The sequence below is a fragment of the Muscardinus avellanarius genome, assembly GCF_963383645.1.
Source record: "Muscardinus avellanarius genome assembly, chromosome: 11".
NCBI lineage: Eukaryota > Metazoa > Chordata > Mammalia > Rodentia > Gliridae > Muscardinus > Muscardinus avellanarius.
The window spans coordinates 67,011,861-67,033,291 of record NC_137797.1 but is presented as its reverse complement, the minus strand read 5'-3'; the positions used below and the strand labels follow the sequence as shown (position 1 = coordinate 67,033,291).

The 21,431-nt window shown below is 55.5% G+C and overlaps 2 protein-coding genes across 2 annotated transcripts; both read left to right on the top strand.

Moving 5' to 3' along the window:
• Positions 1-664: 664 nt before the first annotated feature.
• Positions 665-2,209, top strand: HOXC12 (homeobox C12; the record flags this gene model as incomplete). Its single annotated transcript, XM_080705811.1, has 2 exons — positions 665-1,256; positions 1,971-2,209. The coding sequence occupies 2 exons, from the start codon at positions 665-667 to the stop codon at positions 2,207-2,209; spliced, it is 831 nt and encodes a 276-aa protein (XP_080561937.1).
• A 16,781-nt stretch (positions 2,210-18,990) lies between these two features.
• HOXC11 (homeobox C11) lies at positions 18,991-20,773 on the top strand (the record flags this gene model as incomplete). Its single annotated transcript, XM_080705810.1, has 2 exons — positions 18,991-19,672; positions 20,541-20,773. 2 exons carry the CDS (start codon positions 18,991-18,993, stop codon positions 20,771-20,773), a joined length of 915 nt encoding a protein of 304 aa, XP_080561936.1.
• Positions 20,774-21,431: the final 658 nt, after the last annotated feature.

Sequence of the window (21,431 nt, the reverse complement as noted above, 5' to 3'; positions counted from 1 at the left end):
AACCCCAAATAATTTTCCAGTATCCTGAGGAGGAGAGCCGAGGACCCTGAGCGCAGAGGCAGCAGGACTGGGCCCGCGAGAGAGCTGCAGGGAAACCTGTCCTTACCCCGCTTCGCCTCTACTGTAAATAAACCCCGAGCCAGAGGGCTCATCCGTCTCCTTAAACAGCCAGTAAACTTTATATGACACAATATCTAATAGTAATTTATTGGGGAGATATTGTAAATTCCAACGGTTTTAGTTAATAAAGGAGCTAATTAAAGAGGGGCGGGCTGTATTCGGCCAGCTGTTGGCGATAAGATAATATATCTGGGGGGGGGGTGCGGGGTGCAGGGGTGTGTAGGCGCCGGTATTTTTTGGTGTGGCTTTTTCTCCTTGCCCCGTGTTGGACGATCGCTTTGCTTTCTGTGCTAGATTTTATATGATTAAAAAAAATAGAATCCAGCGAATAAACCTGCCCCCACCCTTCGCCCCCCCACCCCCGCCTGGGCTTGGGGCGGGGGGGGGGGGAGTTGGAGCTGGGGGGGGGGCTCGGCTGTCCCACCCCTCCCCCCGGCGGCGGCGCTCACGTGAGCCGGGCGGCCAATGGGTGGCCGGTGCAGGTTTAACTATGTTTAATGTCAGATAGCAATAAAGTAGAAGCTGCCGGCCGGGCCCCGCGGAAATGGGCGAGCATAATCTCCTGAATCCCGGGTTTGTGGGGCCGCTGGTGAACATCCACACGGGGGACACCTTCTACTTCCCCAACTTCCGCGCGTCGGGGGCGCAGCTGCCCGGGCTGCCCTCGCTGTCCTACCCGCGCCGCGACAACGTGTGCTCGCTGCCCTGGCCGTCGGCGGAGCCGTGCAATGGCTACCCGCAGCCCTACCTCGGCAGCCCGGTGTCGCTCAACCCGCCCTTCGGCCGCACGTGCGAGCTGGCGCGCGTGGAGGACAGCAAGGGCTACTACCGCGAGCCGTGCGCCGAGGGCGGCGGGGGCCTGAAGCGCGAGGAGCGCGGCCGCGAGCCGGGGGCCGGGCCGGGGGCGGCGCTGCTGCCGCTCGAGCCGTCGGGGCCGCCCGCGCTCGGCTTCAAGTACGACTACGCGGCGGGCGGCGGGGGCGACGGCGGCGCGGGCCCCCCCCACGACCCGCCCTCCTGCCAGTCGCTGGAGTCCGACTCCAGCTCGTCCCTCCTCAACGAGGGCAACAAGGGCGCCGGCGACCCCGGCGGCCTGGTGTCTCCGCTGAACCCCGGAGGCGGGCTCCCCGCCAGCGGTAAGGACCCCCCCCCCCGCCCGCTCGCGTCCCCTGGCGGGCCGGAGCTGGGGCTGCCCGGGGACGGGACGCGCGCGGGGCAGGCTCCTTTTAAAAAGAAGTGTGGGCTGGGGGGGGGGGTCTATAAACATGTAAATATCCCCATAAAAGAACCGGTGAGCTCTCCTCTCTCGCCCGCGGCTGCGGAGGCGGGAGCTCGGGAGTAGCGAGGTCGTGGCTGGGGCTTCCCCAGGCCTGGGCTGCGGAGGTGGGGAAGGGAATCCTGGGCCCGTCCTCCCAGGCGCCTGTCCTTCTGCTTCCCGCGGCCCCTGTGCCTACGTGTTTTATTTTTGAGAACAGCAGTGAGCACAGCTTTCCTCTCCATACTTGCCCACTTCTGTTCTAATGGGGATCCGGTCATGGAGGATGTGGGAGGACTCGCCGGGATATAGGAAAGAAGAAAGCGGGAAAGAGGTTTGGGGAGCAGCGAGGGGTTGGGAGCCCAGGGTCGTGGGTATCCTGCAGGAGGTGGGCTTGATGGAGCAAGGGCCAGAAGTGGACAGGGAGAGTGATGAGCGGAGGGTCTGGGTAGAGCCGCTGCTGGGATACCTGGGGGAAGAAGGAAGGGTCTGGGGTCCCGTTTGGGGTCCAGGTAAAGGGTCTGGGGAGGGCCGAGAGCCCTGGGCTAGTCACCCCTTGATCCTCTGGCCAACCCTGCGGTTCGTCTTCACCCAGGCGCGCCCTGGTACCCGATCCACAGTCGCTCCCGGAAGAAGCGCAAGCCCTATTCGAAGTTGCAGCTGGCGGAGCTGGAGGGCGAGTTTCTGGTCAACGAGTTCATCACACGCCAGCGCCGGAGGGAACTCTCGGACCGCTTGAATCTTAGTGACCAGCAGGTCAAGATCTGGTTTCAAAACCGGAGAATGAAAAAGAAAAGACTTTTGTTGAGGGAGCAAGCTCTCTCCTTCTTTTAGGGGGCAGGACATGGGCGCCAGCCCCAGACTGAGCCTGTCCTGGCAGAGAGCAAGAAGGGGTACCCGCCCGGGACACAGTCCCGCTTACAACGCCAGTCGCCAGTCGTCTCTGGCAGGCCCTCCCAGAACCATCCTCTTGTCTGTTTTGTTTGTGGTTCCCTCCAACAATCCCTATCCTGCAGGCCCTGCCAGGTCCCAAAGAGCGGGGAAGAAATCCAGCTGGGGAAGGCAGAGGCCGAGAGCTGCCATCGGATGTCAGGAGCAGGAAGGCTGGGGCGCTGCAAAGGGGCTGATTTATTTGAGGCAGGAATGAGGCACTGCATCTCCACTAAGGATCTGGAGAAGCAGCCACCCGGCACCCCTTCTCTGCTCCCCTTCTGTGGTCTTAAGTCCCTCTACCTGGAGGGGCAGATGAGGGTGGGATGGAGGAATGAAGATCTCCCGACTCACAGTTGGGGTTAGACGAGGTTGGGAGGAGGCAGCCTGAGTGAACCATCAGCAGAGGGGACTTGGGGTGCTGCTGACCAGGCTGGAGGAAGGGGGTACCAAGGAGGAAGTGCTCTTTGGGAGAAGTGCATGATGAGCAACACGCAAAGTCCACTCAGCTCTGAGTCCTCCGGCCTGGACACCAAGTGAACTGAAGGACCCATGCTTGACAGACCGGGCTGCTGACAAGGTGACCATCGGCACTGGGTCCTCTCAAGGCCTAGTCTCCTGGTCCCCAGCCCTCTCTCAAGCCCCCTCCCTGCTCCCAGCGAGCACTGGCTCACAGGTGTGCTGCTGTGAATGCTTACTGCGACTGTACATGGCTACGGACTGCAAGCAGCAAGTGGGGAACTGAGAGCCAGCACACATGGCCACAGGTTCAGTAGCCACCTGGGGACCCCCGCCTGGCCCTTCTGTAAGCCCAGGAGGCTGTGGAATGGGCTGCGGAGTGTGGCAGGGAGAGCTTCTGGCATCCACCGCCGTGGCCCACAGATTCTCCCTTCCCGCTGGCGTTCATGGTCATGGCCGGAGGCTGGACCGGCATAATTTATGAGCCCGGAGGAGAATTTGCCCTTACAGGGACTACTGGCCGGCTGTGGAGGCCCCCTGCTCAGCCCCTGTTTCCCAGGATGGCGACAATGAAGGAGGGGGGCGCTGCAGTTCCCCACCCAACTCCTTTCTTGCTTTCCCCTACCGGCCCCCCCAACATTGCCCTTTGTCTTTGGACACTGCCTCCGCCTCCTGGCTAACAGTCTGCCCAGTACGAGGAGCACAGGGGAAGGGCACATCCTAGACCCTGTTGGAAGCCGGAGAGAGGCTTCTCCAAGCAGGAAGGCCTTTTTTCCATTGCTGTAGGTCCCAGCCCCATTCTGGTAGATCTGGGAAGAGGAACAATTGAGAGCCCACCAGCCCTCTTGCACTGGTTTTTAGTCCTCTCCCCAAAACTCCACAACCTCCTATCTGTGTCCTACTCCAATGGAAGCAAGAGAGATGAGAAGAGCAGGAGACTGGTTGGAGTTCACTGAAGCCGGAACAGTGTGAAGCCAGCCTACTGTGGAGTGTTTTCTGCCTGGGGAGAGTCTCCCTATCTTCCAAGGGCAATCCAGAGACCATCCAACCTTCCCAACAGCACACAGCTGTACAGGGTTGTGCACAGCAAATACTGCTCACACAGCCAAACCCAGCAAACCACGGGGGCCCACCCCACTCTTCCTACTGCATTTGCAAGTAGGCAGCCTCCTGGCCCTCATTCATCCCTAGAAAGAGGAGCTACAGTCGCAGGCTTCTGTCCCTACTGGCCACCTGCCACCTGCCACTTTCCCACCTGCACTTCACCCTGATTCCTAGAGAGTACCTCCATGCCGGCTACGCACATGTTCTCCTGTAAGCTGGCTCCAGGAATGAGGCGTAGCCTCCCCCAGCCTGCCAACGACAGCACCCCTCCATGCAGCCCTTCCTGTGACCTGTGGGCTCTAGGGTGCTGGATGCTAAGTCCCTCACCCTGGCCTGGCTCCCACAGCCCATCAAAGGAGAAAGTAGAGCCCTCAGAAGGAATGGGGGAGGGGCAAAGATATGCAATATTCTCTTTCCTTTGCTTCAAATTTGACTTCCGTGAGCTTCTCTGTCAATCTGTGTCCTGTTCTCTGTGTCTGTTGCTAGTACCTAGTATGGTCCTCGGGGGTAGCCACCCCTTCCCTCCCTTCCTTCCCAGCTCTCTGTAGTGTACCCTCCTATTCAAACATCTGTCTTCAGCACGTTTCCCCTTTATATAGTCTTTGTACAGAGTTGCTTCATCATATTAATATTAATGTTAATTAAAACATGGATGTATGGCAATGCGATTTTTGAGAATAATTTTTAAAACTGAGTCCCCACATATGGTCCCCTCTGTCCCCAAAGAATGAGAACCCCGGCCCCCTAGTTGTTCCCTGCTTTATTTTCTCCAGTTCAGGTGAACAATAAAAATCATAAATGCATAATAATAAAGGAAGAGCGGTTGCAGGAGCAACAAAAATATACGACCAAACAAGAGCAGTTGATGAGCTGCCCTGTCTAGTCCTAAGCAATTACTGGCAAAGAGAAAATGGGGGGGCGGGCGGTAGACTAGAGGGAGGAGTGGGAACTCTGAGAAGTCATAATGCTGTAAAAATAAGGTGAACAGCCCAGAAGAGGCAGAAACCAGCTTCAGAAAAAGGAGGTCCACACTGCAGGAACTCAGAATGGAAGCTGAGTTGGGGCGGGGGTGGTGGTGGTGTGTGATAGGACCCTGGGGGGTGTGAGGTGGGGGCTGGTGCGTCCTGAAGTTCAGCCCTGTAGTCCTAATCCTGCAGCTCCACTCTGAGACACAGTGTGTGCATTGCTAGATGTCTGGCCAGGGAACTAAAAGCCCATGGAGCTGGTGAAATAGGCTCTACTTCCTGGAGCAAGCAACTCCCTTCAGGCCTTGCAGAGAGAAACCGGGCCCAGGCTGGAGGCCTGGGTGGGAGGCAGTGTGCCCTCTGCACCTCTGCCACTCCTTCTCACCCCATGAGATGCCCTCCCTCTGCCCTGATCCTTGTGCTCCTTGTTCCCTCCAGTTACCCTTTCTAGCTGTCTGGCTCTCATCATGGGAGCCTCCTCCAGATTCCTCCTCCAGCCCCCCAGGCCTGTGCAGGAATCCCAGAGGCCCCCATAGAGCTGGCCTCAGAGCCCTACGTCCTGTCCTTAAATCTTACTGTCTCTCCCCCCCCCTTTCCTTATTTCTGCAATTAGACAAACTAGCAAATTTAGATCACATCCCATTCTCCCTTTATCCTTGTTTTCCAACTGCCTTGCAGAGCCCACTGAGTGCAGGCTGGAAGAAGACCCCAAGCCTTGGGGTGCTCATACAAAAGCCCCACAGAGCACAGGAGAGGCTGGGGGTGGACAGCTTCTGACAGCCATGAGCTGGGGGAGGGGCCACTGGCTCCCAGAATAAATCATAAAGAATTAAAAATGGGGCCGTCCGAATCCCAGTGAATCCAGGCTAAAGACTATCCACTTCCTAAGAAGTGTCTACACAGGAAAAGCCAACTGTAGAGGAATTTCTCTTTAAAAAAAAAAAAAAGGGGAGGGAGCCTTTGGGGGATCGTGAATAACTATCCCTTAATTTAGTCCCTTGATTTATTCCTGGATGCCTCCAATCTGAGAGAGAAGGCATCTTCTTGGGTGGCGGCTATGCAGGCTCCCAGATTAAATAACTGATAAAGTTGTCGGAGAATGAAAACATGAAGGCCTTCTTCTCTAGACTAAAAGCAATTTCTTGGGTCTCCGTGTAAGAGGAGATTATGGTTAGAACTATGACCCAAACAAAAGGGCTGAGCAACGTCTGGTGAGGACTGTGTTGAAAATACTTGTCTAGTTTACATACTCCCCCCAAACAAAAACTACAACATCTTCCACTGACTTTAAGACATTGCACCCTGTTTCTCTAACTTGGTCTTGGGGAGCACGAAAATGGGAGAAACAACTGAATAATGTAGGTAGAAAATGATTCTAAGTGTGTATTATCAGTTCTGTGTTTGGACCTGATTATCTGCGAGGTTGCTCCGCTTCCCTCTGCTCTGCCCGGCAAAGCTGGGTGTATTTAAGGCCACTACCGAGCAATCGGGCAGGAGATGGCCGGGCAGTCCGGGCTCTGTGGGCGCTAATGCAAGCGGAAGCCCAGCGCCATCAATGGCTCCGACCCAGAGCGGAGCGGGAACCGCTGGCCCAGATCCGCAAACAAAGCAAACCCTGGGGACGTCGGGTTCCGGCCAGCTTGGAGCCCTCCGCCCAGTCTCCCCTTTATGTCCTGGAAAGCCGGAACGATTTTTAGACTCCAGGCGGTAGGTAAATGCATCCCGAAGCCGCCAAGCCTCTCTGTGCGGTGTGCATTTGGAGGTGCGGAAGGTTCTGGTGTAATTCAGCCCGCAGTGAAAGGCCAGTCGGGATCGCGCCGTCGCTCACAGGCCCAGGCTTGGGTCTGTGTCTGCCTCCATGGAGACCGATTTTCCGCGGGGAGGCCGTTGCCCGCGCCACCGCCTAAGCTCCCCGACCTCTCCCGCTGCTCCCCGCGGCCCCCCGCGTCTGGCCGACAGTCGCTGCTCTAGGGGAGGCCCTGAACAAAGGCGGCCGGCTGCTCTGGGATGCCTCGGCCGCCCGGGCCCTCTCCAGCTCATGCCTGGAGCCCTCAATATCCGGCCCGGTGGAGAGGGCTTTGAGATCCGGATCCAGTTCTGAATTTGACCTGATACTCCGGTTCTCTTCGGGGTCCCGGGAAAGGGAAACCCAGCGGCCCAAAATCCGGGCTGATCCTAGTAGCTTAGCGCCCAACTACATCGCCTCCCGAGGGCTGCCAGGCCCCGCAAAGGACGGGATGACCCCTGCTGGCCAGGGCAGTGGAGACCGCATCTCCAGGACCCAGCCTAGCCCAGTCCCTGCCCCTGAGCACCCTAGGCCTGGGGGGCACCTCAAGAGTTTGTGGGGGTCCTCAAAGGACAGTCGGAGTCTCCACCAGGGCTGGAGGAGAGCCAGGCCTTTCTCCTAAAAGCCTTTCCCGGGCGGCACGCAGGGTCTCCGCGGCAGCGGCTCCAGCCGGGTTTCCTCCTGCTGGCCGCTCTGCCCTGGAGGCTCCTAAGGCCCGTGCTGCCTACCCGCCGAGCATGGCACAGGAGCCAAGAACTTGGGCCTCGATGAAACCAAACACAGACGGACCTAGCTGGTGGGAACCAGCTCCGTACAGGCTCAGGAGTTCTGGCCTTCAAGCCGAGGCTGTACTGGAGACCTGGAGGCAAGCCTTCACGTTGTCAGTTTCTGTGTCCCAGGGAAGAACTTCCTTCAAGGGCAGGATGGAGCTCCTCCACCCCCAGCAGCCGGTGCTTGGAAAGCTCTTTGCGAAAGACCATCATGTAGACACAGTAAAATGTACACCCTGCCGTCTTGAGGTCATAACCAATATATGGAAAGATAGACATTTAAAATACCCATATTTTACATGTACATTCTGGGCATGCAAAATATGCTTCTCTATAAAATATAAACGTAGAGGCACTTTTATCTACTGAATGGAAGAGTAGAATACAAGGAAAAGATCACACACATATATATTCACATATACAATTTATTTTCATATACAAACACTACACATGTGTATACTCTACATGGGAAATGTGTAGTCCCGGGTCTACTTATATATTCCACAGCACATATAGAATCAGTGCATGGAAAAGGCATCAAGATGTTAATACATCTACACAAAAACTGAACATACATACATCACACACATATAAAAATACATTCTGTAAGGTGGTGTGTGTACTAAAATCAACAATGCATTGTTTCAATTCATATTATATTTACAATATACATTTCTCAGGTGGCCGTAGGAATAAGAGCAGGAGGACACTCACCCCGGCATGGGTAATGGCAGTCTCTATCTGTTGAAATTTTTTTCTGTTCTGATTCTATTATTCCTGTCTTCTAAACCCCCTTCTATGTCTACAGCCATTATTTTAAATGTCTTTCATCTCTATTTCCTTGTATCTCTTGTGTGAAACGTGGGTCTATATTTCAAACGTGCTAAGTTGTTTTCAGCAGGGTCCAGTGCATAATCACAACTGTGTAGAATAAGCATCATATAATCAGGTTACCCGTGTGTCTCGGGATGGGGTCTTCTATGTCTAATGTAAGTCTATCATAGAGATATTCTGTTCCGCTAGGTAGGAGCGGGGCAGTCACAGTGGTGAAGTACATAACAGGCAGGTTGATGTCCTGTGTGCTCTGGGCACTCAAGATCTCCTGAAGGCTAAGATTAAGGTTTTCTTAGATTTGCTTAATTTTTAAATTTTATTTTAAAATCTTGTGTTTAGGGAGCAGCATGAAACAAAAGCTGGACCTGGACTGTGTGTGTGTGTGTGTGTGTGTGTGTGTGTGTGTGTGTGTGTGTGTGTCTGGGGATGGAACCTCTGAGACCTCTGAGCTACACCCCCTGGCCTATTTTTTATTCTTTATTTTGAAACAGGGTCTCACTAAGCTTTAGAGGGCTTCACTGAGTAGCTGAGGCTGTCGGTGAACCCCCATCCTCCGGTCTCAGCCTCCGGAATGCTGGGATTACAAGCCTGCACCACCACGCCCGGCTTTGAACCCGGACTTCTAAGTCAGTCTCACATCTGGAAGCAGCCCCACTCCCTGCACCCAGCCCCGTCCCAGCCCCTCAGCTCCATTTCCATCTTTACCAGGCAGTGGGGTGGGCCTACACAAGCAGCGGGGGGGAAAGGCTCTCCCCTAACCCAAGCTCCCCAACCCCAACAAAACCCACTCCCAGGGCTTTTGGAGAGGCATTCTGACATTGATCTGATGCTGTTTGGGCCTCCTAACAATTAGTCTCACTCTCAGCAAATCCAGGACTCTGACACATACCTATGGAAAAATCCTCTGAGAGACAGTGCACTCACAACCAGCAGAGGTACTGTTTATGAGTCCACGGGTTCCGTGTAGACGCGGCTATATTTTACAGTCCAGAGGAATCAATTAATTAGCGCCTCCCAGTCCCCCCGCCGGCCGCTGCTCGGCTGAGCGCTCGCGGTGGAGATAGATGTGCGTGGCCAGCTCGCTGGTCTTGTTAACAAGCCTCGTCATAAAGATGGAGATGATAAGGAGAGCAAAGAAACTCCAGCGGCCGCGAGGGGGGGCTCGGAGGGCCCGGCCCCGCAGCGAGTGGCCAGCGCCGCCCGGAGCGAGCGGCCGCCCGGCTCACCCAGCTCGCAGGCTGTCCTGCGTAGCAGCGCTCAGGCTGTGAGCTACGACTCCGACCATTCTTCCCTCTCCTTCCCTGAATATCCCTTTTCCTTCACCAAGCCCAAATCAGATTTTAAAAATAAAAACACATAAACCTCTGTCGGTGGCGGCGGTGAGCGCCGGTCTCGCCCTGGCCACCTTGGTGCAGTGCCCCCGCCTTGCTCCTCGCCCTTCTTTTCTCTGCGTGGTTCTCCGCCTGGTGCCCTCTTCCTTCTTCCAGATGGCTTATGCGATCTCTCTCTCTCTCTCTCTCTGGCTTCCTAGTTGCATTTTCTACCAGGTCGGTACTGGCTCAGGCTCCAACAAGCTTGTAAAAAAAAAAAAAATACAAATACCCCCTGGTTATCTTGCACCAGAGTGAACACCCCCAGATAAGCCAGATCCAATGGGGGTGAAAAACACCTTGGGTGTAATTGCTGGTTTGGGCTGTAGCACTTAATTCTGTTTATTCTTGCCAATGTGCATACTTAACAGAGAGATATTGATATTAAAGGGCAAGGGGGAATTAATTTTACTTTTATAGTCATCTATTAAGAGCAGAAGATGATCTGAGTCTCCTTTAAAGGGACCCAAAAAGGGGGGAGGGAGAGAGGAAGGGAGGGGGAAGGGAGAAAAATGACTGAAGGGGAACAAAGATCTTTGCCTGAAGAAACAATGTAACACTAGACAGAACTATAAAGTCTGGGAATGTAAGAGCGCAGGTCTCTCTCAGCTTCCCCCATTTGGAATCCTGTCCCCTGCACTTCCTGCTGAAACCCCGACCCTGACTACACAGCGGCATTCAAGAAGAATTCATGCAATTATCCGAATAATTGTAGGGGGAGAGAGAAAGCATTTCCCTTTTATTGTCTGACCCGATCTGGTGTCTGTGCCGAGGAGGAGGGCAGGAGTGTATGGGATATTGAAGAAAAGGAGGTGGTGGTAGGGTCTCTCAAAATCGTCCCAAATCCTACTAAATGACTACTCTTAAATCTAAGGAAGGCCTAGGCATAGATTTTGAAACATACTCAAGAAAGTAAGATCCAGTTCGAAGGCCTCTGAGCCAGTTTCATTTTCGATATTTGCTTGGCTTTACTTTGTCTGCGTAGACCCGACTCCTCTAGTTCTGTAATCGTCACAAGTGAGTGGATAATAGATAATTATAGGGGTGTTGTTAATATTATTTTATAGCCACACAAGATATGATTAGAGTTAATGTTGGAGGCTCAGTTGGAGCCTGGGAGGCATCAAGAGGCAGGGAGAAGCCTGGGAGTCTTTTCCTTTTCTATTTAAATGTATCTGTATCACCAAAAATCCCTAGTACTCTAAATTTCTCTCTCTCTCTCTCTCTCTCTCTCTCTCTCTCTCTCTCTCTCTCTGTGTGTGTGTGTGTGTGTGTGTGTGTCTGTGTCTGTGTCTGTGTGTGTGTGTGTTGCTGGGGATTGAATTCAAGGGCTTTCTACCTCTGAACTACATCCCCAGCCCTATTTTTATTCTTCATTTTAAAATAAGATCTCACTAAATTGTGAAAGGGCTCACAAACTAAACCTGTGATCCTCCTGTCTCAGCCTCCCAAGTACTGGAATTACAAGTGTGCACCCACCACGCCCGGCTCTCAATTTCTTATCCAATGCTTGAGGGAAGTCTCTGGGATTTTAGGGGCTATAAAGCCCAGAGAAGAGCAAACAGCAACTTGATCCTTGAACTCTGCCCCTCTAGTGTAGGAAACCGAGGGCCTGCTCTCCCTCTGCCCCACAGTCAGAGACTGAGCCCTCCGTTCAAGGCCAGTAGGATTCTGGAGGCTTGGCAGGTGGGGCCAGGGAGAGGAGACAGGGGCTTATCAAAATCAAGTTCACTGTCGACCCCAAGTGGGCTCTGGGCCCAGAGGAAAGCCTTTTTGATCCTGAATTGTCCTTTCTGGGAGCCTCCTCCCCAAGGATACAAGGGTGAGAGCAGCTGGGGCTGTGGAGGTTCAAGGTGGGGTGAAGGGAGGATTAAAATATTGGGGGGGGGGTCTGGGAAGGTGGCCTAGCGGTAGAGCACTTGCCCAGCATGCATGATGCCCATTATTACATAAACAAACCAGCAAGCAAAGTAAAGTGTTTCTTGTTCCTGGGAATTAGGAGATCAGAAGCTGCGGAAGAGAAGGGACGAGACTGTTACGGAGGCAGAGCCAGAGAAGGAGGCAGGAGAGGGGCGAGAGAAGCTATAAACAGACTAGTGCTAGGAGGGCGGCAGGAAGAGGCCGAGGAGAAAACAAAGAGGATGGAAATAAAAGGGACAGGTAGAAAAAAGGAAGACACAGAAATTGAAAGAGAAAGCAGAGGGAGGGAGGGAGGAAGGGAGGGAGGCCAGGCCGAGCGAGGGTCGGCGCTCTCCGGCCCAGCAGTCTGGGTGGGCGGGGGCACCGTGGCAAAGTGAAGGTCAAGTTAGCATCGTACCTTATAAGGAAGGCGTCGGTCCTCCATTTCAGCCTTTCTTTCTAGAAGGACGTGGCAGTGGCATTTCTGGTCTTGTAAACACTGGACCTTAAAAAAATAAAGACCCCCTCCTTCCTTTATTGGGGGTGAGTTCCAACGCAGACAGGGAAGTCAACTAATGAAGACTCCGGGAAACTTTTCTCTCTCAGACTCCGCTCCCCGCCAGCTGGGACTCCCCCCTACGCGGTCGGTCGGTTGGTCTCTCTCTCTCTCTCTCTCTCTCTCTCTCTCTCTCTCTCTCTCTCTCTCTCTCCCTCCCTCTCCCTCCCCTCCGGCATCTTTTGCCTCTGTCTGTATTTCTGGGCGCAATTTCTCCACTCCCCCATCCCCTCGTGCAGACTTCTATATCGGTAAGAATCGGAGAGAAAACTAAACATCATAAAGAAAAATTATTTACAGCTTAAATGTCTGAATATTACCGTTTCCTTCAGGAAACAAAGCTCTCTTAGGTAAGGAGGAGTGTGAGGTATCAGGGATGGGACGGCTGGTGCGGCAGGAGACCCGGACTGACTTGTTTCTCAGATCCAGAGGTGAAAAGAAGGGGAGAAAAGCAGGACCGTGGGCGAGAGGCGTTTTAACCCAGCAACTCGCGAAGGCGGCGGTGGCCGACTCGTCCGCGCAGAGACCGGGTGCTCCGGGGCGATCGCCGCGCGCCCGGCCGCTCGCTCGCTCCAGGCCTTGGGTGCAAGTATATTAGGTGTCTGTTGGTTTCAGGGAGCTGGGAGGCTGGAATGGAGGAAGGCTCCGAGTCGCTGAGAGCGAGCGAGCGAGGCGGAGCCACCGTCGGCAAGCTAGGCGGAAAGGGAGAGGAGCGCGGGCGGCCCGGCTCGGCGACTAGAGGAAGGAGACCACGGAATCCTCGAGCATTTCCCCTGAGCTTGCCTGAGACTGAGGGAGAGGGGGAGGAACACTGGTGTGCGGGGACTTGCGGAGGACTCACCTCCCTTTTCCTGGACTTCAAGCTTGCTGTCTCCTCTGCACTGGCGGAGCCATTTTAAGGCCTACCTAATCATTTCTTTTTAATTGGAATTCTAATGCCGAAGAAAGGGAAGGATGCTCAGAAAGCAATGACAATGACGGGGGATTCTGGTTAACTCTGATGCTCCCAAACCCTAATTGCCATCTCCATCCTGCTCAGCTGGAACACCGGCCTCTAGAATAGGCCTCCTCCTACTTTACCTATCTGACTGGGAGCACCTCAGCCATCTGAGAAGGGACTGAGGCCTGGGACCGGAGGCCGGGACCAGTGGATGTGGTGGCTGAGCTCCCAGGTCTCTCTCGGCCTGGTGCCCTCCTATCCTATGTTCTGACAGTGAAAAACAAAGAGACCTGATTTAATTATTTCTGGTGGTGTTAAAGGATCCTGGCCTTCAGTGCAGCCTCTGACCCTGGGCTCTAAGGTGATAAGTGCTTCACCCATAGACATCTCATCTGGGCAAAATGCCACTAACACCATAAAATGCCTGAGCTCAGGCGGCTAGAGGGTAGCCAAGGTGGGGACATTTGTTATCAGGCAGTCCCAGGGAGGAAATGGCAGGCCCTTTTTGGCAGGGCCCAGAGTTCTGGAGAGTATTTTAAATGGTAGAAATGGCCTGGGGAGGCCCTTTCTGATGTCTCCTTAGCTTGTGAAGGGGAATCCCAGGAAATGAGAGAATTTACCAGCTGGGATTCTTCTCCCTGGTGTGGGAAAGATACAGCTAGATCTCATCCTGCAAAAATGTGCTCCATGTCTGCAACCAAAAATTGGCAGGCACTTTGAGATTTGGGGACTTGCATAGAGTGAGGCAAGGTCGGACACCCTGGGGAAGGCAGAAGCTAAGGCAGGACCCAGAATCAGTAGGGGGAACTCGAAGGTATCCCCCCAAACCATTTCCTCAGAGAAGCCAAACAAACACAATGGGCTCCAATATTTTTTAAAAAACAAAACACCAGATGATCTACTTGGAAGGGACATAAACAAGCCAAGCGGATGCAGGTTAATAAAACCCGCAAAAGCCCAGACAGGAACACTTAAAATGCCCCCAGAACAAAGCACACCGTGACAAATCCTCACCCAACACACAAGTACACGCACCGCACCAGAATGTTCCCAGGCACAGAGAGAAACCTTCCCTACCTCAGGCCTCTGTTCCTGAATGCTCAGGTATGCCTGCCCAGCTCCAAAAACACACTTAATTTGTGCACCCTCCTAAACTGACCCAGAGAAGCCCCTGGGGGTCAGGGCAGGCACTGGCTGCACCGCACACCCCGTAGAGCCAGCCTGTCCCCTGAGCCTCACTAATGCGAGGTCCAGATCCATACCCGGAGATAAAAGTCTAGACAATAGACGGCTGTTTATGACAACGAGGCTCTCCAAGTTTGGAGCTCGGTGATAAATCTCTGGCGAATCTTCCTGTAACCCAACTTCTGGCTGTAGCAAAGAGAGATCCACGGAGACCACAGAGGAAAGCAGCAAAATGGGGTCGAATTTTAAATCGGAAGCAGAAGGCTCTTCCTTACTGGGGTGAGGAGGCTCAGGCAGGCGCCCTCTCCCCATGCAGAAGTCCACCTTGTGGAAGCTTTTGGATCAAGCTTCCTAGCACTGGCCAGTCAGGGCTTGGGGAGATCAGGCGAAAGGAGCAGGAAGACTGGCAGGGCCCGGAGCTTGGGAGAACCCACAGACCATTCTTGTCAGGGGCAAAGGGTCTTTTTTTGTTGGTGACTAAAATCATCTTGCTCGGTGTCACCTGATTTTATATTCTCTCTCTCTCTCTCTCTCTCTCTCTCTCTCTCTCTCTCTCTCCTCTCTCTCTCTCTCTCTCCTCTCTCTCTCTTTCCTTTTTGGATTGATGGGCTGTTCCCTTTTGCATTTTCGACCCAGGCGTCTGATTACAAGTAAAGAGCCACTGAAGTTGATCTCATAAAAATGCCGTGAGCTCACTTTGATCAGTGCAGACTGGGTCCAAGCCTAAGTAGGCGCTAACGCCGGGGAATGGCGGCTCTGGCCAACCCGGCCTCGGCTCCCAGTGTGAGGCGGGAGATCAGGGTGGCCCAAGAGGGCAATTCTGCCCAGAAAAGGTATTTTCTGTAGGGCTGCAACTAGCTTTGGAAACTAAGGCCCAATGGCAGCAGCTCCATTTCCAGACTGCTTTTAAGACATTTCCTTCATTTTAGAGCATTTGGTGAAGGGGCCAGTGAAACTGGCTCATAAAATGGGGCTTTTATGGAGAGAAATGGGGTCGAGTTGCTAGCCTCCGGGGGACAATCCCTCCGCAGAGAAAGCTGGGTGGGGCCTCTCAGGGCGGAGGAGCTGCCTTTCTCCCTCCCCTATCTCTTCCTTAGGCCCTGGGTGCACCGCTTAGGTGGTGTGTGCTGGCGCCTCTGGCCTGTGGTGCTGACCAGGGCTGACAAGAGGTAGAAGCCGCAAAGCAGCAGTCTGGGCAGTCGCACCCTAACACCGTGGCTGGGGGTGGAGTAGGGTATTGGTGTCCTGTGAGCAAGAGAAACCGATAGCCTGAAAATCCTGAAGCACTCCAAGGGGATTATCCGACGCAGCAACATTGCTCTAAGGGAGAGATAAATGTGCAAAAAAGGTGCAAGCTGATTTTTAATGCGGGCTCCTCAGCCGACAGCCTGGGAACTGAGGGTGCCCAAGCATGAGTCTCCCTCTGCTTATCTTTTTATTGACTTCACACAGAACTGGATTTACAAGGCAAGCCCACCACAGGAGATTTTGCCGACGACTCCCCCTTTTCCTCCCAGGGCTTTCTTCCTAGCTCGTCGTGATCTGTGGGGTAGGCCCCTTCCCCTACCAAGATCTGCTCTCTAGAACCTACAGCAGCAGCAGAAAGAGGCCCTCCCAGCGCTGTGTGCGGGAAGTTGCTCTGGGAGCCACCCCAGTGGGAATCTGCTAGATACTGCCACCTTCTGAAGCCACCCCTGGTGTCCCAGTGCCAGAGTGTAGGGTGTGGGAGTCTCCTTTGGCCCCAGCCAGACTATGGAGGCAGCCGCCCCAACAGCAGCCAGGCAGGCAGCGGGAATGAGGGCCACCGAGAGCCAGTAAGCAGAGCACAATGGCCCTGCCGCTGAGGATTTTAGGTGAAAGCGGGGACCCCAGGATGCAGGGGCCACCAGTGACCACCAGGTGAGGCAAAAAATAACTGCCCAAGTGAGGCCTGAGAGGGAAGGGACAGGAGCTACAGATGGGTCCCACATCAGAAACTAAGCAAGCTGCCTGCCCAGAAGCCACAAACTGAGAAGGTGCTGCCAGGGGCAAGTTCAGTCCATGCCTGCGGGTGGCCCCAACCCAAGACTAGGCAGGGAGCCCACTACCCCACACAGTGGGCATCTTTGCCAATCACCATCTAGCTGACCTCAGAGGCCACGGCCTTCTCTCCTTGACCTGAGCAGCAACTTTCAGCTGCTGGAATTTTTTTTTTTTTAAGTTGTTGAAACATTAGAAATCAGACAGACACTAGAAAAAAAATTTTTTTTTAACTTGGTGCTTTCCTTTTAGAGAAAAGAGCATTACTTCTCAGAAGTCTCTGGTGGGAGACCCCAGGGTTTCCCAAACATCAGCTCCTAGTTCTTTCTTGCCTTTCTTTTTTGTTTCAAGGAAATAAGGCCGCCAGCAGCTCCTTGCAGCCGCCTGGCTCACTTTTATGGTGGCCCGGGAATAAACTTTGGTGGTCAAATTCAAGTGCTCAGGCCCACAGCTGTCTCCGCACAGGAAGCAGCCCACCCCCCTTGTCCCTGGCTGTGCAGAAGGCGGCCTTGGAGGACATGGAGGATTGGGCCCCACGGACGGGGCAGGCTGGGGAAAGCAGAAGCTGAGCCTGCTCCCATTCACACCTCTGCAAGGGAGAGGGAGAGGGTACCTCTTGCCTCCCTCCGGCTGGTTACTGTCACTGTTTGGGGAGCATTTGCCTGTAGTAAACTCAAGTTTAATGAGGTCGGCACGAACCCCATAAAAGCCACAGTCCAATGTTCCCCACCATTATAATTAAAAATGCTGCACCAGCTCACCCTATAAAAAGAGCTAGAGGAAGAAGGAAAGGCAACATTTTTCCTTTTGTGGTCCCTTCCCTATAGAGATTCCACACTTAGCAAGGCCCCAGTCTAGTTCCTCTTTGCCCGAAGAGCTAAGATCTGGCCAGGACTAAAGGAGGGCCCAGGAAGCAGAGCCACACACTGAGGGACAAGAACGGACCCCTTGGGTAAAGCAGCTCCACCCAGGTGTTGCTCTAAGAAAGAAAACCCAGCAGGCAGGAGAGTTGAGAAGGAATGAGTTGGACGGGGTCCTAGTTGTAGACAAGTTACCGTTTTGTGTCTTCTCTATCTGTTGTGGGGGCCTCGGTACCCCATCATGCTACATAAGGAAATTTTTAAAAATATAAAGTGGAGACCAATCTTAACCAAGAGCTAGGTGTGCAAGGGAGGCTGGGGCCACTTCTGGCTTTCTCTGACAGTGTTTTAGCCCTTCCCCTCCTTCTCTGACAAACCATGCCCTAGTGCCTCCTCCTTGCAAGGAAGATTGCTTTCTGTTGATGCCAGTTGCTCTGGTCTCTTTCAACCAGTCCAGAACCTTTCAATAAAGTGGTTTCCAGCTGCCCAGATGTGTCCTGTTGTACCCAAAGGGATGAGAGGCAAGGGAGGGCGGAATCGCTGACTCTACTACCCCCTGTGTCAGAGCCACTCAGGAGGCTAAGGGACCCGCAGGAGGGCAGGCAGGGCTGAGAAACTAGAAGAAAGAAAGCAGTAAGGTCCGGCTGCAGCTCCGGGGTGAGGGGCTGGGGGCTTCCCTAGAGAGTGGCCCCTGGCTCTGCCCTATCTGCCTCAGGATCCACAGCTCCCTGCCACTGTCCTGCTGGTCTTTATATGAGAACCATACCTGGCCCCATCACCCACCCACCCCCAAGTCATTGAAACATAGGATCTCCAAACCCTGACTCCACACCACATTCTGTCTGGGCCCCCCAACACCACACTCCTTCTCAGCCTGGGAGCTGAGGCTGAGCCCCCATCCCCATGGGCCCCAAAAGAGAAGATGCATGGCTCTCATTCTTTTTCTTTGGGGTTTGGGATTTTAAAATCCACAGTGAATGTAGCTTTCTGCACATTGATTGACAATAAAGGCAGGCATGAAATATTCACCCAGGGCCACTCTCTCATACTAAATATTTAACACAACATTAGGGAAGGTTTTTCCCAGACTTCGCCAGGCACCGGCTGGGCGGCTGGCGCACTGCTCACCACTCGTTTATGACTAATCGGAGTCCCTAGCCGGCGGCAGCACAGCAAGCCAGACAAAGTTGGGACACGGGTGCAGCTGGGCCGCCTCACCTTAGGGAAACTTCAGATACTACTCTGGGGGGGCCTCTCCAAAGACCCAAGAGCCAGTCTTGACAGCCAGCTCAGGCCAGGAAAATAACAGAACGGACTTCTTCAAACTCTTGCAAACAGGCGCTGACTGCAGGTTGGAGGGGTAAGAGTCCCTGAGACTTGGGGGGAAAGATTCGCTGTTCTGGGAGGAATCTGCAGCGGGGAGAGGAGTCCTCTCTCTTCCCAGTCTCTGCTGATCACAGGCAGGAGGCAAGACCCCCGCACTCAGCGCTCTCCTCCTTCCCCCCAATCCTGGGGGGGGGGAAAGGAGCAGCAGCTAGGAAAAAAATATATATAATTGCCCCCTCCCAGCCGCCGCCCCCGCCCATCCCACCGCCCACCCCACCCCAGCCCTCTCTCTCTCTCCTGCTTCGCTCGCTCCGTGGAATGGAGAGGAGGGGAGTGACGAGGAAAAAACGAATACAAATCTGCAATTGATTTTCATAATGTTTCTGCGGTGTTTGCAAACCAATCGCCTGAACGTCCCCGATCTTACCTAAGAGAGAACCCCTCCTACGTCTGCGAAGTGCTCCGAACTGATATATGACAATATCTACTTTGGATCACGTGCTCGGGGAGAGAGACTAAGACGGATAACGCGTCATCTCGCCTTCCCAAATTTTCCCCCCTCGCTAGACCGGGTCCAAAACCTCCATCCGGAGCCGGCAGGAGAAGAGAACGATGTTTAACTCGGTCAACCTGGGCAACTTCTGCTCGCCGTCGCGCAAGGAGAGGGGCGCTGACTTCGGCGAGCGGGGCAGCTGCGCCTCCAACCTCTATCTGCCCAGTTGCACTTACTACGTGCCCGAGTTCTCCACGGTCTCCTCCTTCCTGCCCCAGGCCCCCTCTCGCCAGATCTCCTATCCCTACTCGGCCCAGGTGCCCCCGGTCCGGGAGGTCTCCTACGGCCTGGAGCCCTCCGGCAAGTGGCACCACCGCAACAGCTACTCGTCCTGCTATGCGGCGGCCGACGAGCTCATGCACCGCGAGTGCCTTCCTCCGTCCACGGTCACCGAGATCCTCATGAAAAACGAAGGCTCCTACGGCGGCCACCACCACCCCAGCGCCCCGCACGCCGCCCCCGCCGGCTTCTACTCCTCGGTCAACAAGAACAGCGTCCTGCCCCAAGCCTTCGACCGCTTCTTCGACAACGCCTACTGCGGCGGCGGCGACGCGCCCGCCGAGCCCCCCTGCCCCGGCAAGGCGGAGGCCAAGGGGGACCCCGACGCGCCCCCGGCCCCGGGGCTGCCGGCGCGGCCGGAGGCGGGGGCCGACGCGGAGGCCGAGGAGGACAGCACGAACCCCAGCTCGTCCGGCTCTGCGCACTCGGCGGCCAAGGAGCCGGCCAAGGGGGCCGCCCCCAGTAGGTAGCCGCGGCGGGCGCGGGCGGGCGGGCGGGCGGGCGCGGGGAGGGCGCGGGGACGCCTCGCGTTTGGGGTCGGTCCGATTTTATGTGGAGTTTTATAAGCGTTCAAAGGATTTTATTATAACCTACAAAGCCCTCTCTCCCGACGACTCGACTTTTTACGATGGAGAAGGGGTGGGGAGGGAGGGGAAAGGGCTCTTTGGAAAAGCCGGGTGAACCCCCTCCCCCGTTATCTTCCTCGGTCTGTGAAATTTTTTAAAAGTGCCACCATTGCGGGCGATATCAACTTTGATCGTGAACTTAGAGGAGCGTTTCAGGAAGGAAGGGGAGCCGGCGGCCGGGGGTGGGAGGAGGGGAGGGGAGGAAGGGGAGGGCGAGGGACAGGCCGGGCGAGGCCGGCGAGGGGGAGAGGGGGAGGAGAGAGCTGGGCGCGGGGCCGGGGCCGCGCCGCTTCTTTTTAAAATCTGTTTTTGAAAACGTGCACACCCGGCGTCCCCGGGCCTCTGAGCGGGAGCCCGGGGAGCCCGGGCCGGCGCCGGGGGCGGGCGCGGGGGCCGGCGGCGAGGCCGGGAGGCGCTGGGCGTCTGGGTGCCGCCCGGCTCTCGCTCGCTTCGGCTTCCCCGCCGTCCCGCCCGGCCGCGCCGCTGCGCCCCCCAGCCCTGGGGAGGGGGGGGGTCGGGGCTGGCGGACCCCCGGGGCAGCCCCCGGGCCAGGCTGCGCAGCAGGCTCCGCCAGGCCGGGCGCGGGGTCGAGGCTCGCCGCCGGCGGGAGGGCGGGGGCCGAGCTGGGGCCGGGGTCGCGGGGTCTCACGTGTCTCTCTCCCCTCTCCTCGCACTCGCCCCCTCCCTCCCCTCCCTCCCTCCAGACGCCCCCCGCACCCGCAAGAAGCGCTGCCCTTATTCGAAATTCCAGATCCGGGAACTGGAGCGGGAGTTTTTCTTCAACGTGTACATCAACAAAGAGAAGCGGCTGCAGCTGTCGCGGATGCTGAACCTGACGGACCGACAAGTGAAAATTTGGTTTCAGAACAGAAGGATGAAAGAAAAAAAACTAAGCAGAGACCGGCTGCAGTACTTTTCAGGAAACCCGCTGCTGTAACTGCAGACCGAGCCCTGGGTGGGGGGGCGGGAGGGAAAGGGGGAGATTATTTTATTTTATTTTTATTTTTTATTTCTATCTCGTCTTCTTTCCGCGGGTGGAAGAGCGGACTGTGGCGGGGGCCGGCCCCGCGGCGTGGGGCCCTTCCTCGCGGCGGGGATGGAGGCCCGGCCGGGGAGAGGGGCCCGGGAGCGCCTGACCCGCGGCGGGTGGACCCCGTGGGCGCCGAGGCCCAAGACTCTTTATTTAAAAGAAAACACACCTCGCGACGCCGTCTTGCTGCTCCGATTGGGTCGGGGGAGGGGCGAGCGTAATGGGCGCCTGAGCTGAACAATCCTTGAACTGTTTGCCTCCCCTTGCCCAAGTGGAAAGGTCCGCTGAGGCACCTGGCCCGCCGGGGGAGACCTCTCTCGGGCTCCCGCCCCTGCCCCACCCTGCCCCACTGAGATGGGGCAGGTAAATGTGATCCTGCCTTGCTGTGAAATTCCTGTACCTGGTGTTAGGTGTGCAAAGTCGTGTCCTACCTCCTCATGCGCCCCGGCCCCACCCGAGCCTAGGTGTTCTCCCCCTAAATGTGTAGAGCCCTCCTGTGAAATGACTGGTGCATTGAGGTGTCCTAACCTTTTTCCAAGCAGTGCCCCACTCCATGGATTTATAG